At 48.3% G+C, this 17,286-nt stretch overlaps 2 protein-coding genes across 2 annotated transcripts; one reads left to right on the top strand and one right to left on the bottom strand.

The window, feature by feature from the left end:
* Positions 1 to 234: 234 nt before the first annotated feature.
* Positions 235 to 4,723, top strand: Atp5f1e (ATP synthase F1 subunit epsilon). Its single transcript, XM_004669480.2, has 3 exons — positions 235 to 391; positions 3,016 to 3,142; positions 4,583 to 4,723. The coding sequence occupies exons 1-2, from the start codon at positions 360 to 362 to the stop codon at positions 3,137 to 3,139; spliced, it is 156 nt and encodes a 51-aa protein (XP_004669537.1). The 5' UTR covers positions 235 to 359; the 3' UTR covers positions 3,140 to 3,142; positions 4,583 to 4,723.
* Positions 4,724 to 9,379: 4,656 nt separating this feature from the next.
* Tubb1 (tubulin beta 1 class VI) lies at positions 9,380 to 16,686 on the bottom strand. Its single transcript, XM_004669479.2, has 4 exons — positions 16,593 to 16,686; positions 12,680 to 12,788; positions 10,550 to 10,660; positions 9,380 to 10,461 (listed from the first exon to the last, which is right to left on the bottom strand). Exons 1-4 carry the CDS (start codon positions 16,647 to 16,649, stop codon positions 9,380 to 9,382), a joined length of 1,359 nt encoding a protein of 452 aa, XP_004669536.1. The 5' UTR covers positions 16,650 to 16,686.
* Between the last annotated feature and the right edge of the window lie 600 nt (positions 16,687 to 17,286).

Genomic DNA, 17,286 nt, shown 5'->3' with positions numbered 1-17,286 from the left:
TTGATTATTGTTTCTTTATAACAGCTATGAGTAAACAGCAAAAGCTTTTTTCATAAGCCTTTTGGCCACGGGTCCACGTGCACCTGGGATGGGCCGGAGTTAGTCCCCGCCGGAGGCTACTCTGCGCGGGCCGTTGCCGGCTACGGAAGCCCAGAGGGCTCCGGCCGGCTCGCCCCGGGATTGGTACCGGCGGCCTGAGCCGTGCGCTCTCATTGGCTCTTGGGGGAGAGGCGGTGATCGGCAGGTCCGTGCGCCCGCCTCTTCCGCTTCTCGGGCCTGACCTTCCTGCGGCTCAGCCCGGTTGAGCTGATTTTGCGGCGTCCTAGCGATTCGGCCCGACGCGCCCCTTCTCCGACATCATGGTGTCGTACTGGCGACAGGCTGGACTCAGGTATGCCCGGTCCGCGGGGGCCAGTGCGGCGGGCGGTCACGGCGGGGCGGAGGCCCGCCTGGGCTCCGGGGCCTCGCCACCAAGATGGCGTCGCCGTGGACAGGCCCGGCGCGGGGTCACGGGGTCACGGCTTGCCTGCAGCCCCTGTGCAAGCCTTCTGAACCGTGGGCTCCTCGCAGACTGGTGGACCTGGAGTCCACTGCGGGGGAGCCTCAGGCCTGGGTGTGACACCTGATTTGTTTGCCTCCTGCTCGGGCTGACCCAACATGTTAACTGGGTAGTTTGAGTAAGTTGCACCTTCCAGAATAACGTCCTGCCGCAGCTGAACAACCACGTGTCCCACGTGAGTCAAGCAAAGCTCCGTGGGCTTGGAGGAGTGGTAGTCCCAGTAACCAGTTTTTAAGCTGTCTGCAGTGGGATCCGTGCACGGTCTCCTTTCTCTTTCTCCTCCCAGACCCTGCAGGGTAGATTCTTGTTTGCCTTTCGGTCTGTTCTTGCAGGTAAATGACAAGCTGAAGACGTTGGAACGCCTGAAGGTCACCCAGTTAAGACCTGGAAACTGACTCCTCCAAAACAAATTCTGAAATACGAGCCATAGGCAGCCACCACCACTCCCTAATTTTTATCAAAAAGTGTGAAAAGTGGGCTGGAGAGATGGCTTAGCGGTTAAGCGCTCACCTGTGAAGCCTAAGGACCTCGGTTCGAGGCTTGATTCCCCAGGACCCATGTAAGCCAGATGCACAAGGTGGCGCATGCGCCTGGACTTCTTTTGAAATGGCTGGAGAGCCTGGCACGCCCATTCTCCCTCCCTCTCTCTCTGACTCCTCTGTTGCTCTCAAATAAATAAATAAAAATAAAATTGGAAAAATAGGATGTTGATGGAAGTCCATCTACCAAACCGGAAGCAGCCTTTTATTTTGCTAGGATTGGCAATGTTCTCTGAAGGCTTTCATTTAGCAAGCTTGATTAGAAAGTATTTGAGAGACAAAATCCAATAGCACTTTCAAGAAAGCCTGTATATAATTTATCATAAAGAGAACTTTTAATTCAAGACAGTTTTTCCAGTTATATGTACTTTGTACGAATAACATAATTGTGCTTTTAAAGAAAGTTTTAGCCAGGTGTGGTGGCACACGCCTTTAATCCCAGCACTTGGGAGGCAGAGGTAGGAGGATCACTGTCAGTTCGAAGCCACCCTGAGACTACATAGTGAATTCCAGATCAGCCTAGGCTGAAGCGAGACCCTATCTCAAAAAGAGAGAAAAATAAGCAGGTAGAGAGAAAAAAAATAGACATGTCAGAGCCTTAGTCACTGCACAGGAACTCCACACATGTGCTCCCCCTTGTGCATCTGGCTTATGTGGGTTCTGGGAAATCGAACCTGGGTCCCTTAGCTTTACAGGCAAGCACCTTAACCACTAAGCCATTTCTCCAGCCCTTGAACTTTTTTTTTTTTTTAGGCAGACCTGGAACTCTAGTTCAGGCTGTCCTCAAATTTAGGTGATCCTCCTGCCTCAGCTTCCCACGTGCTGGGATTAAAGGTGTAAGCCACAATACTCAAATCAAGAATAATATAATTAGGGAGTGGGGAGGGAATTATCATGGTTAATTGTATGTAGTTATGGAAGCTAGCTATATAAAGTTTGTTGCTTTTTTTTTAAAAGCTGGGCATGGTGGGCTGGAGAGATGGCTTAGCGGTTAAGCGCTTGCCTGTGAAGCCTAAGGACCCCGGTTCGAGGCTCGGTTCCCCAGGTCCCACGTTAGCCAGATGCACAAGGGGGCGCACGCGTCTGGATTTCGTTTGCAGTGGCTGGCAGCCCTGGCGTGCCCATTCTCTCTCTTTCCCTCTATGTGTCTTTCTCTCTATGTCTGTCGCTCTCAAATAAATAAATAAAAAATGAACCAAAAAACTTTAAAAAAAAAAAAAAAGCTGGGCGTGGTGGTACACACCTTTAATTCCAGCACTTGGGAGGCAGAGTTCCAGGATCACCATAAGTTCCAGGCTACCCTTAGACCCTACCTCAAAATGCCTAAACCAAAAAGAATAATTAAAAAAGTTTAAGGGGCTGGAGAGATGGCTTAGCAGTTAAGTGCTTGCCTGTGAAGCCTAAGGACCCCAGTTCGAGGCTCGGTTCCCCGGGTCCCACGTTAGCCAGATGCACAAGGGGGTGCACGTGTCTGGAGTTCGTTTGCAGTGGTTGGAGGTCCTGGCGCACCCATTCTCTTTCTCTCCCTCTATCTGTCTTTCTCCCTGTGTCTGTCACTCTCAAATAAATAAATAAAAAATGAACAAAAAATATTTAAAAAAAAAAGTTTAAGTATGCTGCGGCATCATCATTGTTAGCAACATTTTGGTCTGTTTCTTATACTGGGATTAAAATATATATATATATATATATCCTGTATTTTACATCAGTATGCCATGAAAAATAGATCACTCATCCAAACACCAGTTTCCATTTGACACATTTCTCCTGTTTTCTTTGCATAGATTCTGTTTAGCTTTAGCCACTTTTAAGCCCGTTTCTTCAATAACACATAACCAACCCAAAAATGGAGAGAGCACTGCAGGTGCTTGACGCAGCGACTTGTCGTCGTCATTGCCCTCTCTTCTGTTCCCCCAGCTACATCCGCTACTCCCAGATCTGTGCCAAGGCTGTGCGGGACGCACTGAAGACAGAGTTCCGAGCAAATGCCGAGAAGGCATCTGGAAGCAATGTGAAAATCGTGAAAGCAAAAAAGGAATAATCAGTAAGTTTCTGACTTATTTGAAATTAGAAGAAATGTATGTTAAATTTTTGGTGCACCATAAAAGCTAACACCAGTATAGTTTGGAATTCTGTCCACTTTAGCCAACCCATGCATGGTGAAGTTAGTTAGTGGGGTAATAATTTAAAGTGTTAAGCTTTTAGAAGTCCCATGACATGATAAAAGAATGTCCTTTCGGGCCCTGACAGGCAAAGTAATTGGCACATTGATTTTCGGCGCATTGAGCTGTGCTTAGGTAGAGAGCCATCTTCTTTTAATTAAACCTGTTTCATTCGCCTGCACAAAATCAAATAATTTGGAGGCTGAGCCCCCCTTGGTAACTGCTATTAGTTAGGTAACTCTCAGAGCATGAACAGGGACAGTATTTGGTTTCATTCCCTCCCACCCTCCCCCACACACACACCATCTGTTCAGGTCCTCACAAGTCATGTCCAGGCTCCATGTCAGACAGGGTGTGCTTCTTTAGTTAGCTAGGAGAGCTGAGACCCCACAGGGGTCTTGCTCTGCCCGGTTCCTTATGCTCACAGCATTTGGTTTTAGTTCCTCAAGGATGTTGCTGATGTCGTTATACCCTCAAACAACAAAAGACCTTTCTATGCATTTGGTATGTCCATACTACAAAAGTGACCCAGTCTCTCAGCTACTTTTTTTTTTTTTTTTTTTTTGGTTTTTTGAGGTAGGGTCTCACTCTGGTCCAGGCTGACCTGGAATTAACTCTGTCATCTCAGGGTGGCCTTGAACTCATGGCAATCCTCCTACCTCTGCCTCCCGAGTGCTGGGATTAAAGGCGTGCGCCACCACGCCCGACTCTCAGCTACATTTTTGACAATATTTCAGAGATGTGCAGAGCAAATTAGGCCTTTCTTCCTCCTTTCAGCAGCATGCTTCACAGCCTATGCTCTGAGCAGTTTGACTTACCAAAATTGTCTCCCCGTGGCGCTTTCCATTATCACTGAGGATTAGTAAATGTTTTATAACAAGCCTACTGATACAGGTGTTTTGAACGTAGTCCTTTTCCTAGGGTCCAGCTCTGTGTAGTCTTGTGGTTGTGAGTAATGGGACCTGGTTTGTGCTAGGGTATTTGATTTCAGCAGTGAGTTAAGTAAGGACCTCTAACGTGCTGCACACCTCCCGGCCCTGCACCTGACTCCTATGACTGCCAGAGCCTCAGGGTCAGGAAGTCATGTCCGGCTCATACAAGAGGCTTGGTCCTCTCAGTGTCCTGCAGCAGTGAAGACTGCCCCATTGATACAGGGATTTCAGTGTCTTTAAAAGGCCAAGTAGTTTCTCTCTTACCAGGATGATTACCTAGTAAGGGTCAGGCCTGTGAGCCAAGCGGTGCATGCACAGCCCGTCTCCGTAAGTTCATTCTCTTGTTCACACAATTAGCCAGCAACTATACCTTCATGTTTTTCCTCCTAGACCCTGGCTAAAGCTGGAAGTGCTGCACGTGGCACGTGAAGATGTGTGAGAGCCTGCTGTGGCTGAGTGAAGTCACCGCACTCCGTGGGAGAAATGCCTGTCTTCAGTTGATGATGACAATAAATTGATATGGTTCACTCACTGTTGCCTCTGTTTTCTGTTGGACTTTACTTTTATTTATTATGAGAAAGAGAATGGGTGCACCAGGGCCTCTTGCTGGTATAAAATGAACTGCAGACATACGGACCACTTTGTAGGTCTGGCTCTTACGTTGGTCCTGGGAAATTGAACCGTGACTGGCAAGTTTTGTGAGCAAGTACCTTTAATTGCTGAGCCATCTCCCCAGCCCCAAAATTTCTTTATTTTTGTTTTTTGAAGCTGAACTGGAATTCACTATGTAGTCTCAGGGTGACCTCAATCTCAAAGCAGTCTTCCTATTTCTGCCTCCTGAGTGTTGGGATTAAAGGCAAGCTCCACCACAGCTGGCTTGATTTTTTTTTTTTTAATGCTTTATTATTTATTTATTTGACCAAGAAAGAGAGAATGGATGTACCAAGTCACCCAGCCACTGCAAATGAACCCTTGACACATGCACCACCTTGTACATCTGACTCATGGGTCCTGGGGAATCGAACCTGGGTCCTTTGCTTTTTCAGGCACACACCTTAACCACTAAGCCATCTCTAGCCCTACGCTAAAAGTCAGGTTCTTGCCAGGTCTAGGGATCAGGGCCTAAGAAAAAAAAAAAGGCTTCAGATATTTTGTTTCCATTTTCTTTGCAACTTGGAAGCTGAGTGAAGCCATTGTCACATGAGCTTCCTTTCTGGAGAAACGGGCCATGTTAGAACCAGCAGTCATCAAGACGCTAAAGATGACAACGATGGGGCCCGGCAGCCGGAGAATATGTCTGCGAACATTTGACTCGGACTGGGTTCTCGGCACAGGCCTTGCAAGGAGGAGCGCAGCAGACGCCAGGGCAGCCGGTTAGGAGCCCCTGGTGTCAGGCTGGGGCTGGGGTCCTGCCAGCAAGTTAAAGCACCCATTCAGTACCAATGCCCCCGACTAAGGTCCTGGGAGGCATCTGTACAGGGGATGGAACAGATAAATCACAAGACCATGGGGCCCCTTTTAATACCAAAGTAATAATAAAAGAGGGCCAAATGGCCTACTAGGTAACTGGAGGTCAGCCATTTATTTGGGAGGCCAGAGGACTTTAAAAACGAGATGCCAAGGACAAGGCTTGTGGCATGGAGAGTATTAAGGTAAAAAGTTACTGTTCAGAGGTTCTTTTAGGTTCTCTGATTTAAAAAGATAAATCCAGGCTGGGTCCCAGCACCTGGGACGCAGAGGTAGGAGGATCTCCATCCAGAGTCCGAGGCCACCTTGAGACCACAGTGAATTCCATGTCAGCCTGGACTAGAGTGAGACCCTACCTCAAACAACAACAAAAAAGATACATTCTGAGCCAATGCTGTGAAGTAATAAACTTCCCGCATCCAGCAATGCAGCGAAATGCAGGACAGCATGAGTGGACCCCAACCAGGCTGAGCCAAGGTGCAGCTGGGTGCTGTCAGGTGATGTTTGAGGGACAGTGCGCAAAGTGAAGGCATCGGACTGCTGTCTGGATTTTAGAGACCAGTGTCACCATGGCAACCATGCCATGGAAGGGATAAGCTTCAGGATCTGGAGGGGTGTCTTTCACGGGATTCTAGTAGGTTTAATCGACTTGTTCCCTATGAAGGAGGGTGATGGTGAGGTGTATCCTGAGGTATTTTTAATGATTCAGTCAACTTAGGTGGCCAGGCTTCACAAAAAGGAATTGACTTAGTCTCCAACAACATGAAATGTCATTTAAAATTGGATTTCTTGTTAGGGAAGCTTCACTTTTTTTTTTTTTTTTTTTTTTTTTTTGGTTTTTCGAGGTAGGGTCTCACTCTGGTCCAGGCTGACCTGGAATTAACTGTCATCTCAGGGTGGCCTTGAACTCATGGCAATCCTACCTCTGCCTCCCGAGTGCTGGGATTAAAGGCGTGCACCACCACGCCCGGCTAAGAGAAGCTTCACTTTTCAGATGGTGGTGACCTCCGGGATGACTCAAAAGGCACCATGGTGGGCTGGAGAGATGGCTTAGCTGTTAAGCACTTGCCTGTGAAGCCTAAGGGCCCCGGTTCAAGGCTCAATTCCCCAGGACCCATGTTAGCCAGAGGCACAAAGGGTGCACGCGTCTGGAGTTCATTTGCAGCAGCTAGAAGCCCTGGTGCACCCACTCTCCTCTCCCTCTCTCTCTCTCTCTCTCTCACTCTCTCTCTCTCTCTGCCTCTTTCTCTCTCTGTCTGTTGCTCTCAAATAAATAAGTAAAAATAAAAATAAAAGGCACCATGGTGCTGAGAAGAAGCGACAGAGGGGTGAGTGTTCAGCACTAAAACATCTCTATCCCACCTTCCAAGGCTCAGGGTCCATTGCAGAAGAGGTGGCGGAAAGAATGTAAGAGCCAAAGGAAGCATAGGATTCCTTACAATATGTCCTTCCAGACACAAAATGGCCTAGTTATCCCATGACCTCACAATGCTTGGCACTACCTACATAAGACCATCATAATAAGAGGAAAAGATGACGACATCAAAATTAAAGAGGCCGGGCATGGTGCCTTTAATCCCAGCACTTAGGAGGCAGAGGTAGGAAGATGGCTATGAGTTCAAGGCCACCCTGAGACTACCTAGTGAATTCCAGGCCAGCCTGGGCTAGAGGGAGACCCTACCTCGAAACAACAACAACAAAAACTGATCGAGAGGGGGAGGGGATATGATGGAGAGTGGAGTTGTGAAGGGGAAAGTAAGGGGGGGAGAGAATTATGGCTTATTGTCTATAATTGTGGAAGTTGTCAATAATAAAAAATAAAATAAAAATAATTGGATTTCTTTATAGTTTAATGATTAGTACTGAGCAAACAAAAGTCTTCACAATGAATCAGAAATTTTTCAAAAGGATTTTATTCTATAATCAATCCTTACATCTGCTAATTGCCTTTTTAGGTTTGCAAAGGAAAGTGCCAGAGGAAGCGTCTATGTAAATTGCACAATCTCAGGTTGTTAGACTTCAGCATCAAAGAACTGATGATATAGGTGCATGTGTTACACAAGCAAAAGGCTTTCAAACGTTTTGTGGTGTTTTAGTCGTATAAATTGGAGGCTGGTCAGTGACACCAACCACAAGGCTTTATTGCCTTCTGGTGTATAGTTTATTTTCTTGCAATTTACACACACAGAGGCTGAAGCTTCTAGAATGATGTGAACAACTCATCCACTAGCATATTGCTGATTACAAATGAGGACTCCAGGGGACTAAGGGCTTAATGGGTTTACTCGCCTACCATACAGGCAGGCCCCCAGGTTCCATCCCTAGAGACCAAAAAAGAGAAAACCAAAAGTAAATCCGGATATGGAAACTCAGTTTCCTGCTAGTAAACATTCCTGGCACAGTGAGTGTCAAGCCTTCTCCCATCACCCGTTTATCCGTGGATGGAGCAGTGGAGCGCTGTAGCAAGCGTAGACAGCCACTAAGGCTCCTACGGTACCAGAAGGCATCGCAGTGCTACATGTCAGACCTAGGTAAAGTGTAATTAAGACGTTACGGGTGATTTGATTGCGCTCTTGTGAATATGGTCCTGTTGCAATGCGAGCAGATTAAAGTCCTGTCACCCTGAGAGCTGTATCACCAACGCGCAAACATTTACGGCAACTTCCGCCAGTTAATGTGCACTGTAAGCGTTCCCTAATGAGGCGACGTCCTCCATCACCACAAAGGACACTGCGGCTGTCTCTGCTCCTTGTTCTTGTATCTGAATGGCTGCCGAGCGCAACCGGGTGCCCTTTTCCCAGAGCCACAGAGTGGTTATGGGGCGATTACTGAGCGGAAATGAAAAGGGCATCTCCAGATCGCCTTTCAACAGAAAACCAAAGACAATTATTATGAATTCCTGGAATCTAGTTACATAGTGATATGTTGAAAGCTAGTTACTCAGGAACAAAAATCGAGGATTAGAGCTCTGGAGTTTTACTTTTCATTCTTCTGGTGGGTGTGGGCATGGAGGGCCATGGCAGAGAGAACCATGGCTTTTCATGCCTCCTTTTCCTTGTCTGGCTAGGGTGTTGAATTGTATGCAAGGTCTACACAATTCGCTTGCGCAGGTTGGCTCCATCCCCTCTGCCCCGAGCCTCCTAGGCACTCCTCGGGCACCTGGCTTGTCTGGGTTTGTGCAGGAGAGGCTCCGGTAAACATCCTGGCAGCCTGGGTTAAGAGAGGCCTTGGCCGCAGGGGCTCCTGCAAACCCACTTGTGACATCTGTGTGCCTAGCATGCAGGGCTCCAGGACACCAAAAGGGGGTGTTTTACAGCTTTGCTATTAAAAGAAAAAGAAAAGAAAAGCCAGGCATGGTGGCCCATGCCTTTAATCCCAGCCCTTGAGAAGCAGAGGTAGGAGGACTGTTGTGAGTTCAAGGCCACCGTGATACTACATAGTGAATTCCAGGTCAGCCTGGACTAGAGTGAGACCCTACCTCGAAAAACCAAAAAAGAAAAAGAAAAAAAAAAAGCTAAGAGAATGTGCATTGGATGTCACGCCTTTCCTGGGTAGTAACTGTCAACAGAGACCCAAGCATCCACCAGCCACTCCCCCCCCCACACACACAGTCCCAACTCCAAGGCCCGACTGAAGTGAGGACAGGCTTCAAGGGCTACTGTACAGGAACAAATCTTTGGAGAAACTTCTGGGGGTGACTCCTGCATGGCTCCTCCCCGGCTAACGTTCCTTGTCCTCTGCTTCCATCTCTGCCTCGCCTTCGGCACTCTCTTCCTCGTCGTCCACAGCAGCCTTGGCATCTTGAAACTGCTGGTACTCAGAGACCAGGTCGCGGAGGTTACTCTCCGCCTCCCCGAACTCACTTATGTCCATGCCCTCGCTAGTGTACCAGTGCACAAACGCTCTCCTCTTGAACATGGCCGAGAATTGCTCGGAAACCCTGGTGAAGAGCTCCTGGATGGCAGTGTTGTTGCCTAGGAAGGTGGCTGCCATGTTCAGCCCCCGGGGCGGGATGTCACACACGGCCACCTTGACATTGTTGGGGATCCAGTCCACAAAACAGCTGCTGTTCCTCGTCTGCACAGACAGTAGCTGTTGGTCCACTTCTTTGGTGGACATCTTGCCGCGAAAGATGCAGGCCACCGTCAGGTAGCGGCCGTGACGCGGGTCGCAGGCGGCCATGATGTTGCGGGCATCGAACATCTGCTGGGTGAGCTCTGCCACCGACAGGGCCCGGTACTGCTGGCTGCCCTGGGCCGTGAGCGGGGCGAAGCCGGGCATGAAGAAGTGCAGACGGGGGAAGGGCACCATGTTCACCGCCAGCTTGCGCAGGTCTGCGTTGAGCTGGCCGGGAAAGCGCAGCGAGGTGGTCACCCCGCTCATGGTCAGGGACACCAGGTGGTTGAGGTCCCCGTAGGTGGGCGTGCTGAGCCGCAGCGTGCGGAAGCAGATGTCGTAGAGGGCCTCGTTGTCGATGCAGAAGCAGGCGTCGGCGTTCTGGATGAGCTGGTGGAGGGACAGCACGGCGTTGTAGGGCTCGACCACCGTGTCGGACACCTTGGGGGACGGCATGACGCTGAAGGAGTTCAGGATGCGGTCGGGGTACTCCTCCCTGATCTTGCTCATGAGCAGCGTGCCCATGCCCGAGCCCGTGCCCCCGCCCAGGGAGTGCACGATCTGGAAGCCTTGCAAGCAGTCGCAGCTCTCGCTCTCCGCCCTCACCACGTCCATGGCGTTTTCGATGAGCTCGGCGCCCTCGGTGTAGTGGCCCTTGGCCCAGTTGTTGCCAGCGCCCGAGTTACCTGGGCGCGGGAGAGGCGGGGAGGGCACAGGTGAGGCGGGAAGAGCGCCACTAGGAGGCGACCTCACCTGCTCGTGCTGAAAACCTACCGTGGACGAAACTGTCGGGCTGAAAGAGGGCGCCCAGGCTGCTGGATCGAATGCTGTCCATCGTCCCGGGCTCCAGGTCCACCAGGACCGCGCGGGGCACGTATTTCTTACCTGTTTGGAGGATGAACAGGAAAAAGCCAGCAAAGGGGCGCCTGTAAGTCCATGGCTCGTCAACGTGGACCCTGGGACTGCCGTTCAAAACACAAGCGCATTCTAGAAAGAGGCTTTAGGACGGCAAGATCTGGATTCCTCCCATGATGGTGTTGACCCCAGAAGCCACTACACAAATTGTCTAAGCGCGGGCTGGAGAGATGGCTTAATGGTTAAAGGTGTTTTCCTGCAAAGCCAAGGGACCCAGGTTCAATTCCCCAGTACCCAAGTAAAGCCAGATGCACAAGATGGCGCATGTGTTTGGAGTTGGTTTGCAGTGGTTGGAGGCCCTGACGTGCCCATTCTCTCTGTGTGTCTCTCTCAAATATATAAATAAAAATATTTTTCCCTAAAAAAACTCCTAAGTTTGGATCCTCAACACCCACATAAAAGTGCCTCTAATCTCAGTACTGGGGAGGCAGGGGCAGGAGGGTCCCCAGGACTGTCAGCATCTAGTCTAGCCACATCAGCGAGCGCTGGGTTCAGTAAGAGACCCTATCTCAAAACAGAAAGCAGCTAGGGCAGTAATGACTACTGTTGTCTGGCTAAATGGGTACATTATGCCCTCTAAATGCTTATGTTTATGCCCATATACTAATGCCACTTTCACTTTTAGTTAGAGAACTTCTCTTTTCAGATGGTGATGACCACTGGGGTGACTCAAAACTCCCCATAATGCTGAGAAAAAGTGACAGTGGAGTGGTCAGCACTAGTGAGACATCTCTATCACACCCTCCACGGCTCAGATGGACCATTGTGGAAGGCAGAAAGAATGTAAGAGGACTGGAGAGATGGCTTAGTGGTTAAGGCACCTGCCTGCGGAGCCTAAGGACCCAGGTTCAATTCCCCAATTCCACATAAGCCAGATACACAAAGTGGTGCATGCTTTAGGAGTTTATTTGCAGTGGCTAGAGGCCCTGGTCTATCCATTCTCTCTGTCTCTCTTCTCTCTCTTTCTGATTGCAAATAAATAAATAAACAAACAATTTTTTTTAAGAATGTGAGGGCTGGAGGGATGGCTTTGTGGTTAAGGCGCTTGCTCGTAAAGCCAATGGACCCAGGTCTGATTCCCCAGGACCCACATAAGCCAGATGCACAAGGCAGTACACGCTTCTGGAGTTCATCTGCAGCAGCTGAAGGCCCATTCTCTGTGTTTCTATCTGCCTTTTTCTCTTGCTCTCTCTCAAGTAAATAAAATAAATTTTAAAAATTAAAAAAAAAAAAGAATTTAAGAGCCAAAGGCAGGGGAGAAGTGCTTACAATACTGTTTTCCAGACACAAAGTGGCCTTGATATTCATGACCTCACAGTGGCTGATACTACCTACACCTGATACTACCTACAAGACCTGCATAATAAGGAGGAAAAATGATGACATCAACATAGAAGAGAGACTAGTTGAAAAGAAGAAGGGATTCAGCAGAGTGGAGACTGGAAGGGGGAAGAGGGAAGGTGGTTGAGAGGGGATTATGATCATGGTATATTGTTTATATTTATGGAAGCTGTCAATAAAGAATCAAAAAATAGAAAACAAAATAAGGCAGACCAGGTGTGGTGGCATATACCTTTCATCCCAGCACTCGGGAGGCAGAGGTAGGAAGATTCATGAGTTCGAGGCCACCCTGAGACTCCATAGTGAATTCCAGGTCAGCCTGGGCTAGAGTGAGACCCTACCTCGAAAAACCAAAATAAATAAATAAATAAAAATAAAAATAAAAAGAACACAGATTCTATTCGTTCCTATGGGGAATAACGGTGGCCTTACAAACAAATGAGGATATGAGCGCAAATTCTTGTGGCCATGGTAGCTGCCCCCCATCGTGCAGGAATCAAGGCTCTGCCCTCAAGGTCTTGCTGCCCTGCTTCTCCAGTGGATCCAGACCTGAACATCACTTATTTAGTACTGGTTGCATGATCTGTTCCTTTCTCTGCCCATGTTCCCGGATGTTAGGCCACCATGAACCCAGGCCTCCAACCCTACCGTAGGCTTCATTGTAGTACACGCTGATCCTCTCCAGCTGCAGGGCAGAGGCCCCCAGGTTGCTGCCGGCGCAGTCAATCCCATGTTCTTCCCCAATCACCTCCCAGAACTGTAAGCACAAGAAAGATCAGTGCAGAGAGAACCAGGCTATCCCCTGGGGCTACCTGACCACCCCCCACCCCAGCCCCAATACATTCTTTTTGTTTCTTTCCTTTACATGACCAGGGCTTAGTTTGCTTTTGTTTTCCCTCTGCTAAGTGTGAATATGAAACTGTATTTTATACGCACCTGAGCTCCTGGAGTGAAATGTCAAACGCATAAAATATTAAATTGGATTTTGCTCCTATTAAATTCAGCCAGTTGTACACATTGAAACTGTCTTTTTAGAATCTTACATCAGACAAGGTATCTCTAATTTCACCTTGTACCGCTCGGAGCTAGTAAAGTGTAGATCCCATTAAATGAAAATAAACTGAATTCTTATCTGATTTCACAACGATATCTCATTTCACTTTGAGGATTTCTTTTCATAAAGTTTTCCCTCCCCAAAAGCCCATGACCAGGGCCTTACACATGATCTTAAGTAATGTGCCTTTTCAATGATCACGTATACACATAATTTAAAACTATGCCTAGTTGCTCTCATAAATATTTGTAACATACTGTACCTTCAGCCAGTAGGATCAAGTTGGCTGTGTGAAGGCTGACTCTGGAATGGCCCCTGCCCATCACTTGGAAAAGCATATATTCACTTTTGCCCAAATCCTCATTTCCCCAGTCATATCTTGTAAATAGCAACTCCACTCCAACCATAGTCTTTTTTGGGGGGGTGAGGGTAGAGTCTCACTCTATTCCAGGCTGGTCTCAAACTCACAGCAATCTTTTTACTTCAGCTTCCTAAATGCTGGGATTAAAGATATGAGCCACTGGGCTGGAGGGATGGCTTAGCCGTTAAGGCATTTGCCTGCAAACCCAAAGGACCTAGGTTCAATTGCCCAGGACCCACGTTATCCAGGTGCATAAGGGGGCACACGTGTATGGAGTTCGTTTGCAGTGGCTGGAGGCCCTGGCGCCCCCATTCTTCCTCTCTCTCTGTCAAATAAATAAACAAATAAGTAAAAATAAAATACTTAAAAAAATTAAATAAAATATTTTTAAAGATATAAGTGGGTGCACCTTCCAACCATGATCTTAACACAAGGCTGTTTTATGATAAGCTACCAGACTGTTTAGAGAGTGGAATAGCAAGAAATTGAGGTTCTTAGACAACGCAAAGAAAATGTGTCTTAACATTCTATTGGGCCCAAGGAGGTCATTGCAAGCACCCCAATCCCTACCACCTAGGAGCAGAGCAGTGGGGGCTCCTCTGCTGCCTCTCTGCACTGGTTATAAAGGTGTGCTCCCGTGGCATGCCAGGATGCCCATGGCTTTTCAGACAGTGATATATTCTGTACGTAGGGCTAAAAGACTTCCGTGTGTGTGCGCACACACATCTGTGCCACAGTGCGTGCCTGAAGGCCAGAGGACAATGTCAGATGTGGCCCTTGCCTTCTACCCTGTTTGAGGCAGGGTCCCTTGTGCACTGCTGCACTTGACAGGCTAGCTGGATCACAGGCTTCCCGGCAATTCTCCCATCTGCACCTCCTTTTATGCCCTAGGCGTGTTTAGATTACAGATGTGTAGAGGTTTGAATCAGGTGTTTTGAATGCTTAGTTCCCAGCTGATGGCAATTTGCGAGGTGGTGCCTTGCTGGAGGAGGTGTGTTGTTGGAGGGTGGCCCTACGGGTGTCAGAGGCGAGAGTTCAGCCCACTCTCCTGCTGCTGCTGTCCACCCGATGTTGGGGATGTCAGCCTCTGCTCTACTCTTTATTCGAGACTGTCGGTTAATATCCTGTCACAGCAGGAACAAGTAAATAGGAAGACGGGCCCGGATTCACTTGTGTTAGATGGAGAGGTTATACACCCCTCCTAGAACTCAACTCTGGAATATGCAAGCATTCTTTTTTTTTTTAAATATATTTTATTTTTTATTTATTTATTTGAGAGCGACAGACAGAGAGAGGAAGAGGCAGAGAAACAGAGAGAATGGGCGCGCCAGGGCCTCCAGCCACTGCAAACGAACTCCAGACGCGTGCGCCCCCTTGTGCATCTGGCTAATGTGGGTCCTGGGGAATCGAGCCTCGAACCAGGGTCCTTAGGCTTCACAGGCAAGCACTTAACCGCTAAGCCATCTCTCCAGCCCTGCAAGCATTCTTTTTGTTGTTCTTTTCCAAGGTAGCTTCTCGCGTTAGCCCAGGCAAACATTCTTTTTTGTTGTTGTTGTTTGTTTCTTTTGGTTTTTCGAGGTAGGATTTCATTCTAGCCCAGGCCGACCTGGAATTCACTGAGTAGTCTCAGGATAGCCTCAAACTCCTACTTTTCCTCTCAAGTGCTGGGATCAAAGGTGTGCACCGCATGCCCAGCTTCCAGGCAAGCATTCTTGAATTTTGAAGTTCTCAGCATAAATCTTGGGTCTCTTGCATACCTCCCATCTAATTTAGACCTTGCAAACTTGTCCTCTTTTAAGGTCTTTCCAGAGATAAACTGTTTCTACTTCTTTTTTTTTTACATGGGAGGCAGTCTATGAGGAGGGCCTGATAGCTAAGAATGTGAGATTGCAGCCAGGTGTGGTGGTGTACGCCTTTAATCCCAGCACATGGGAGGCAGAGGTAGGAGGATCATCATGACTTCAAGGTCACCCTGAGACTACACAGTAAATTCCAGGTCAGCCTGGACTACAGTAAAACCCTACCTCAGGAGAAAAAAAAAAAAATGTGAGATTTCAGAACCAGCAACCTGGTTTGCTTTCCAGCCCTGCCATCTCCAAGAGGTGTGGACATGGATGTTTTAGTTCTCGTCAAGAATAGTATCTAGGGGGCTGGAGAGATGGCTTAGTGGTTAAGGCACTTGCCTGCAAAGCCAAAGGACCCAGGTTCTATACTCCAGGACCCACGTAAGCCAGATGCACAAGGTGCTACATGTGTCTGGAGTTTGTAGCAGCTGGAGGCCCTTGCATGCCCATCTGTCTCTATCTACCTCTTTCTTTCAAATAAATAAAAATAACTAAAAAAAAAAAAAAAGAATAGCACCTAGGGCTGGAGAGATAGCTTGGCTGGCTTCGTGGTTAAGGTGCTTGCCTACAAAGCCAAAGGACCAGGTTTGGTTCCCCAATACCCATGTAAGCCAGATGCACTTGCATTTGGAGTTCATTTACAGTGGCTGGAGGGCCTGACACTCCCATTCTCTTTCTCAATAAGTAAATAAGTAAAATATCAAAAAATGAGTAAAAAGTAGTGGTGGACATCCTGGGCTCTAGCAACTGCCTTCTCCACAGTTGAATGATTAGTACCTTACAGCACAAAGCTTCTAAGGAGGGAGAGCAGAGAGAAAAACTCAGTTATCTATGGGAAGAGGCCACTCTACCGAAAAGCTTTAGACTGAGTTCATCTCTTTAATTTCTTCTTCTTCTTTTTTTTTTTTTTTTTTTATTTGCAAGGAGAGAGAAAGAGAAAAAGAGAATGGGTGCACATCAGAGCCTCTTGCCACAGCAAACAGACTCCAGACGCGCACTGTGAGTTTGAGGTCAGCCTGAAACTACATAGTGAATTCCAGGTCAGCCTGAGCTAGAGTAAGGCCCTACCTCATAACACAAACAAGAAGAAAAGATAATAAAAATAAAATAGCTCACATCTGTATGTAGCTGTAGACAAAATTAACATCAATTAGCCCTCCACGTCTAATTCTGCCTGTGTTCTTGAAGACCAGGTGGAAGCAAGTGCCTAAGACCTGCACTGCCCATCAGCTCCCCGGGAACCGGGTGTCCCTTGGCTCAGCGAGAGCTGAGGAGGCAGGTGTGCAGGACAGCTGTACCTACCTTGGCTCCGATCTGGTTGCCACACTGGCCAATCTGAATATGCACAATTTCTCGCATCCTTGCCTGGAACCCAAGGGTGAGGTCTCAGGATACCTGGAGATGCTAGGAGAGCTGTGGTCACCAGTACAAGCTCGAGTCAACCTTGGTCATCACAGTGGGGGGCCAGCTGCTCTCCCACTTGACCCAAGGGTGCGTCTAGGCAAAGGCCCCGCCCCACTCCTTCCCCACAGTCGCTCTTTAGAAGGAGCTGCTTTTCCTTCCTGACAGAGTGACACTGCCCAGTCATTTCCTAGGTGTGGGTGTGATACCAAAGGCTGCCTTGGTATGGAACCCAGAGCTGGTCTCCCTCACCGCCTTGGCTGTGGTGGCCTCTGGGCTCTGGCACTGGCTCTCATGCCCATGGAGGATGGCTGAATGAGAGCTCCCAGTTCTCTGAGATGCCCAAGACTACCTGCAAAGGGCTCCCTTTCTCCAGGTCACCATTTTACCTATGCCCAGCACTTCATCTGCTACCTTCAGCCATGTTGTCCCTGGGTAAGGCCCTGGCTGGGCCAGTGTTTTCTTTTTTAAATATTTATTTATTTGTAATCAGAGAGAGAGAGAGAGAAAAGAGAGACAGACAAAGAAAATGAGAATGGGTGGCCAGGGCCTCCAGCCATTGCAAACAAACTGCAGACACAGGTGTCACCTTGGG

Source organism: Jaculus jaculus, chromosome 8 (assembly GCF_020740685.1).
Source record: "Jaculus jaculus isolate mJacJac1 chromosome 8, mJacJac1.mat.Y.cur, whole genome shotgun sequence".
Taxonomy (NCBI): domain Eukaryota; kingdom Metazoa; phylum Chordata; class Mammalia; order Rodentia; family Dipodidae; genus Jaculus; species Jaculus jaculus.
This window is presented reverse-complemented; position numbering and strand designations above follow the sequence as displayed.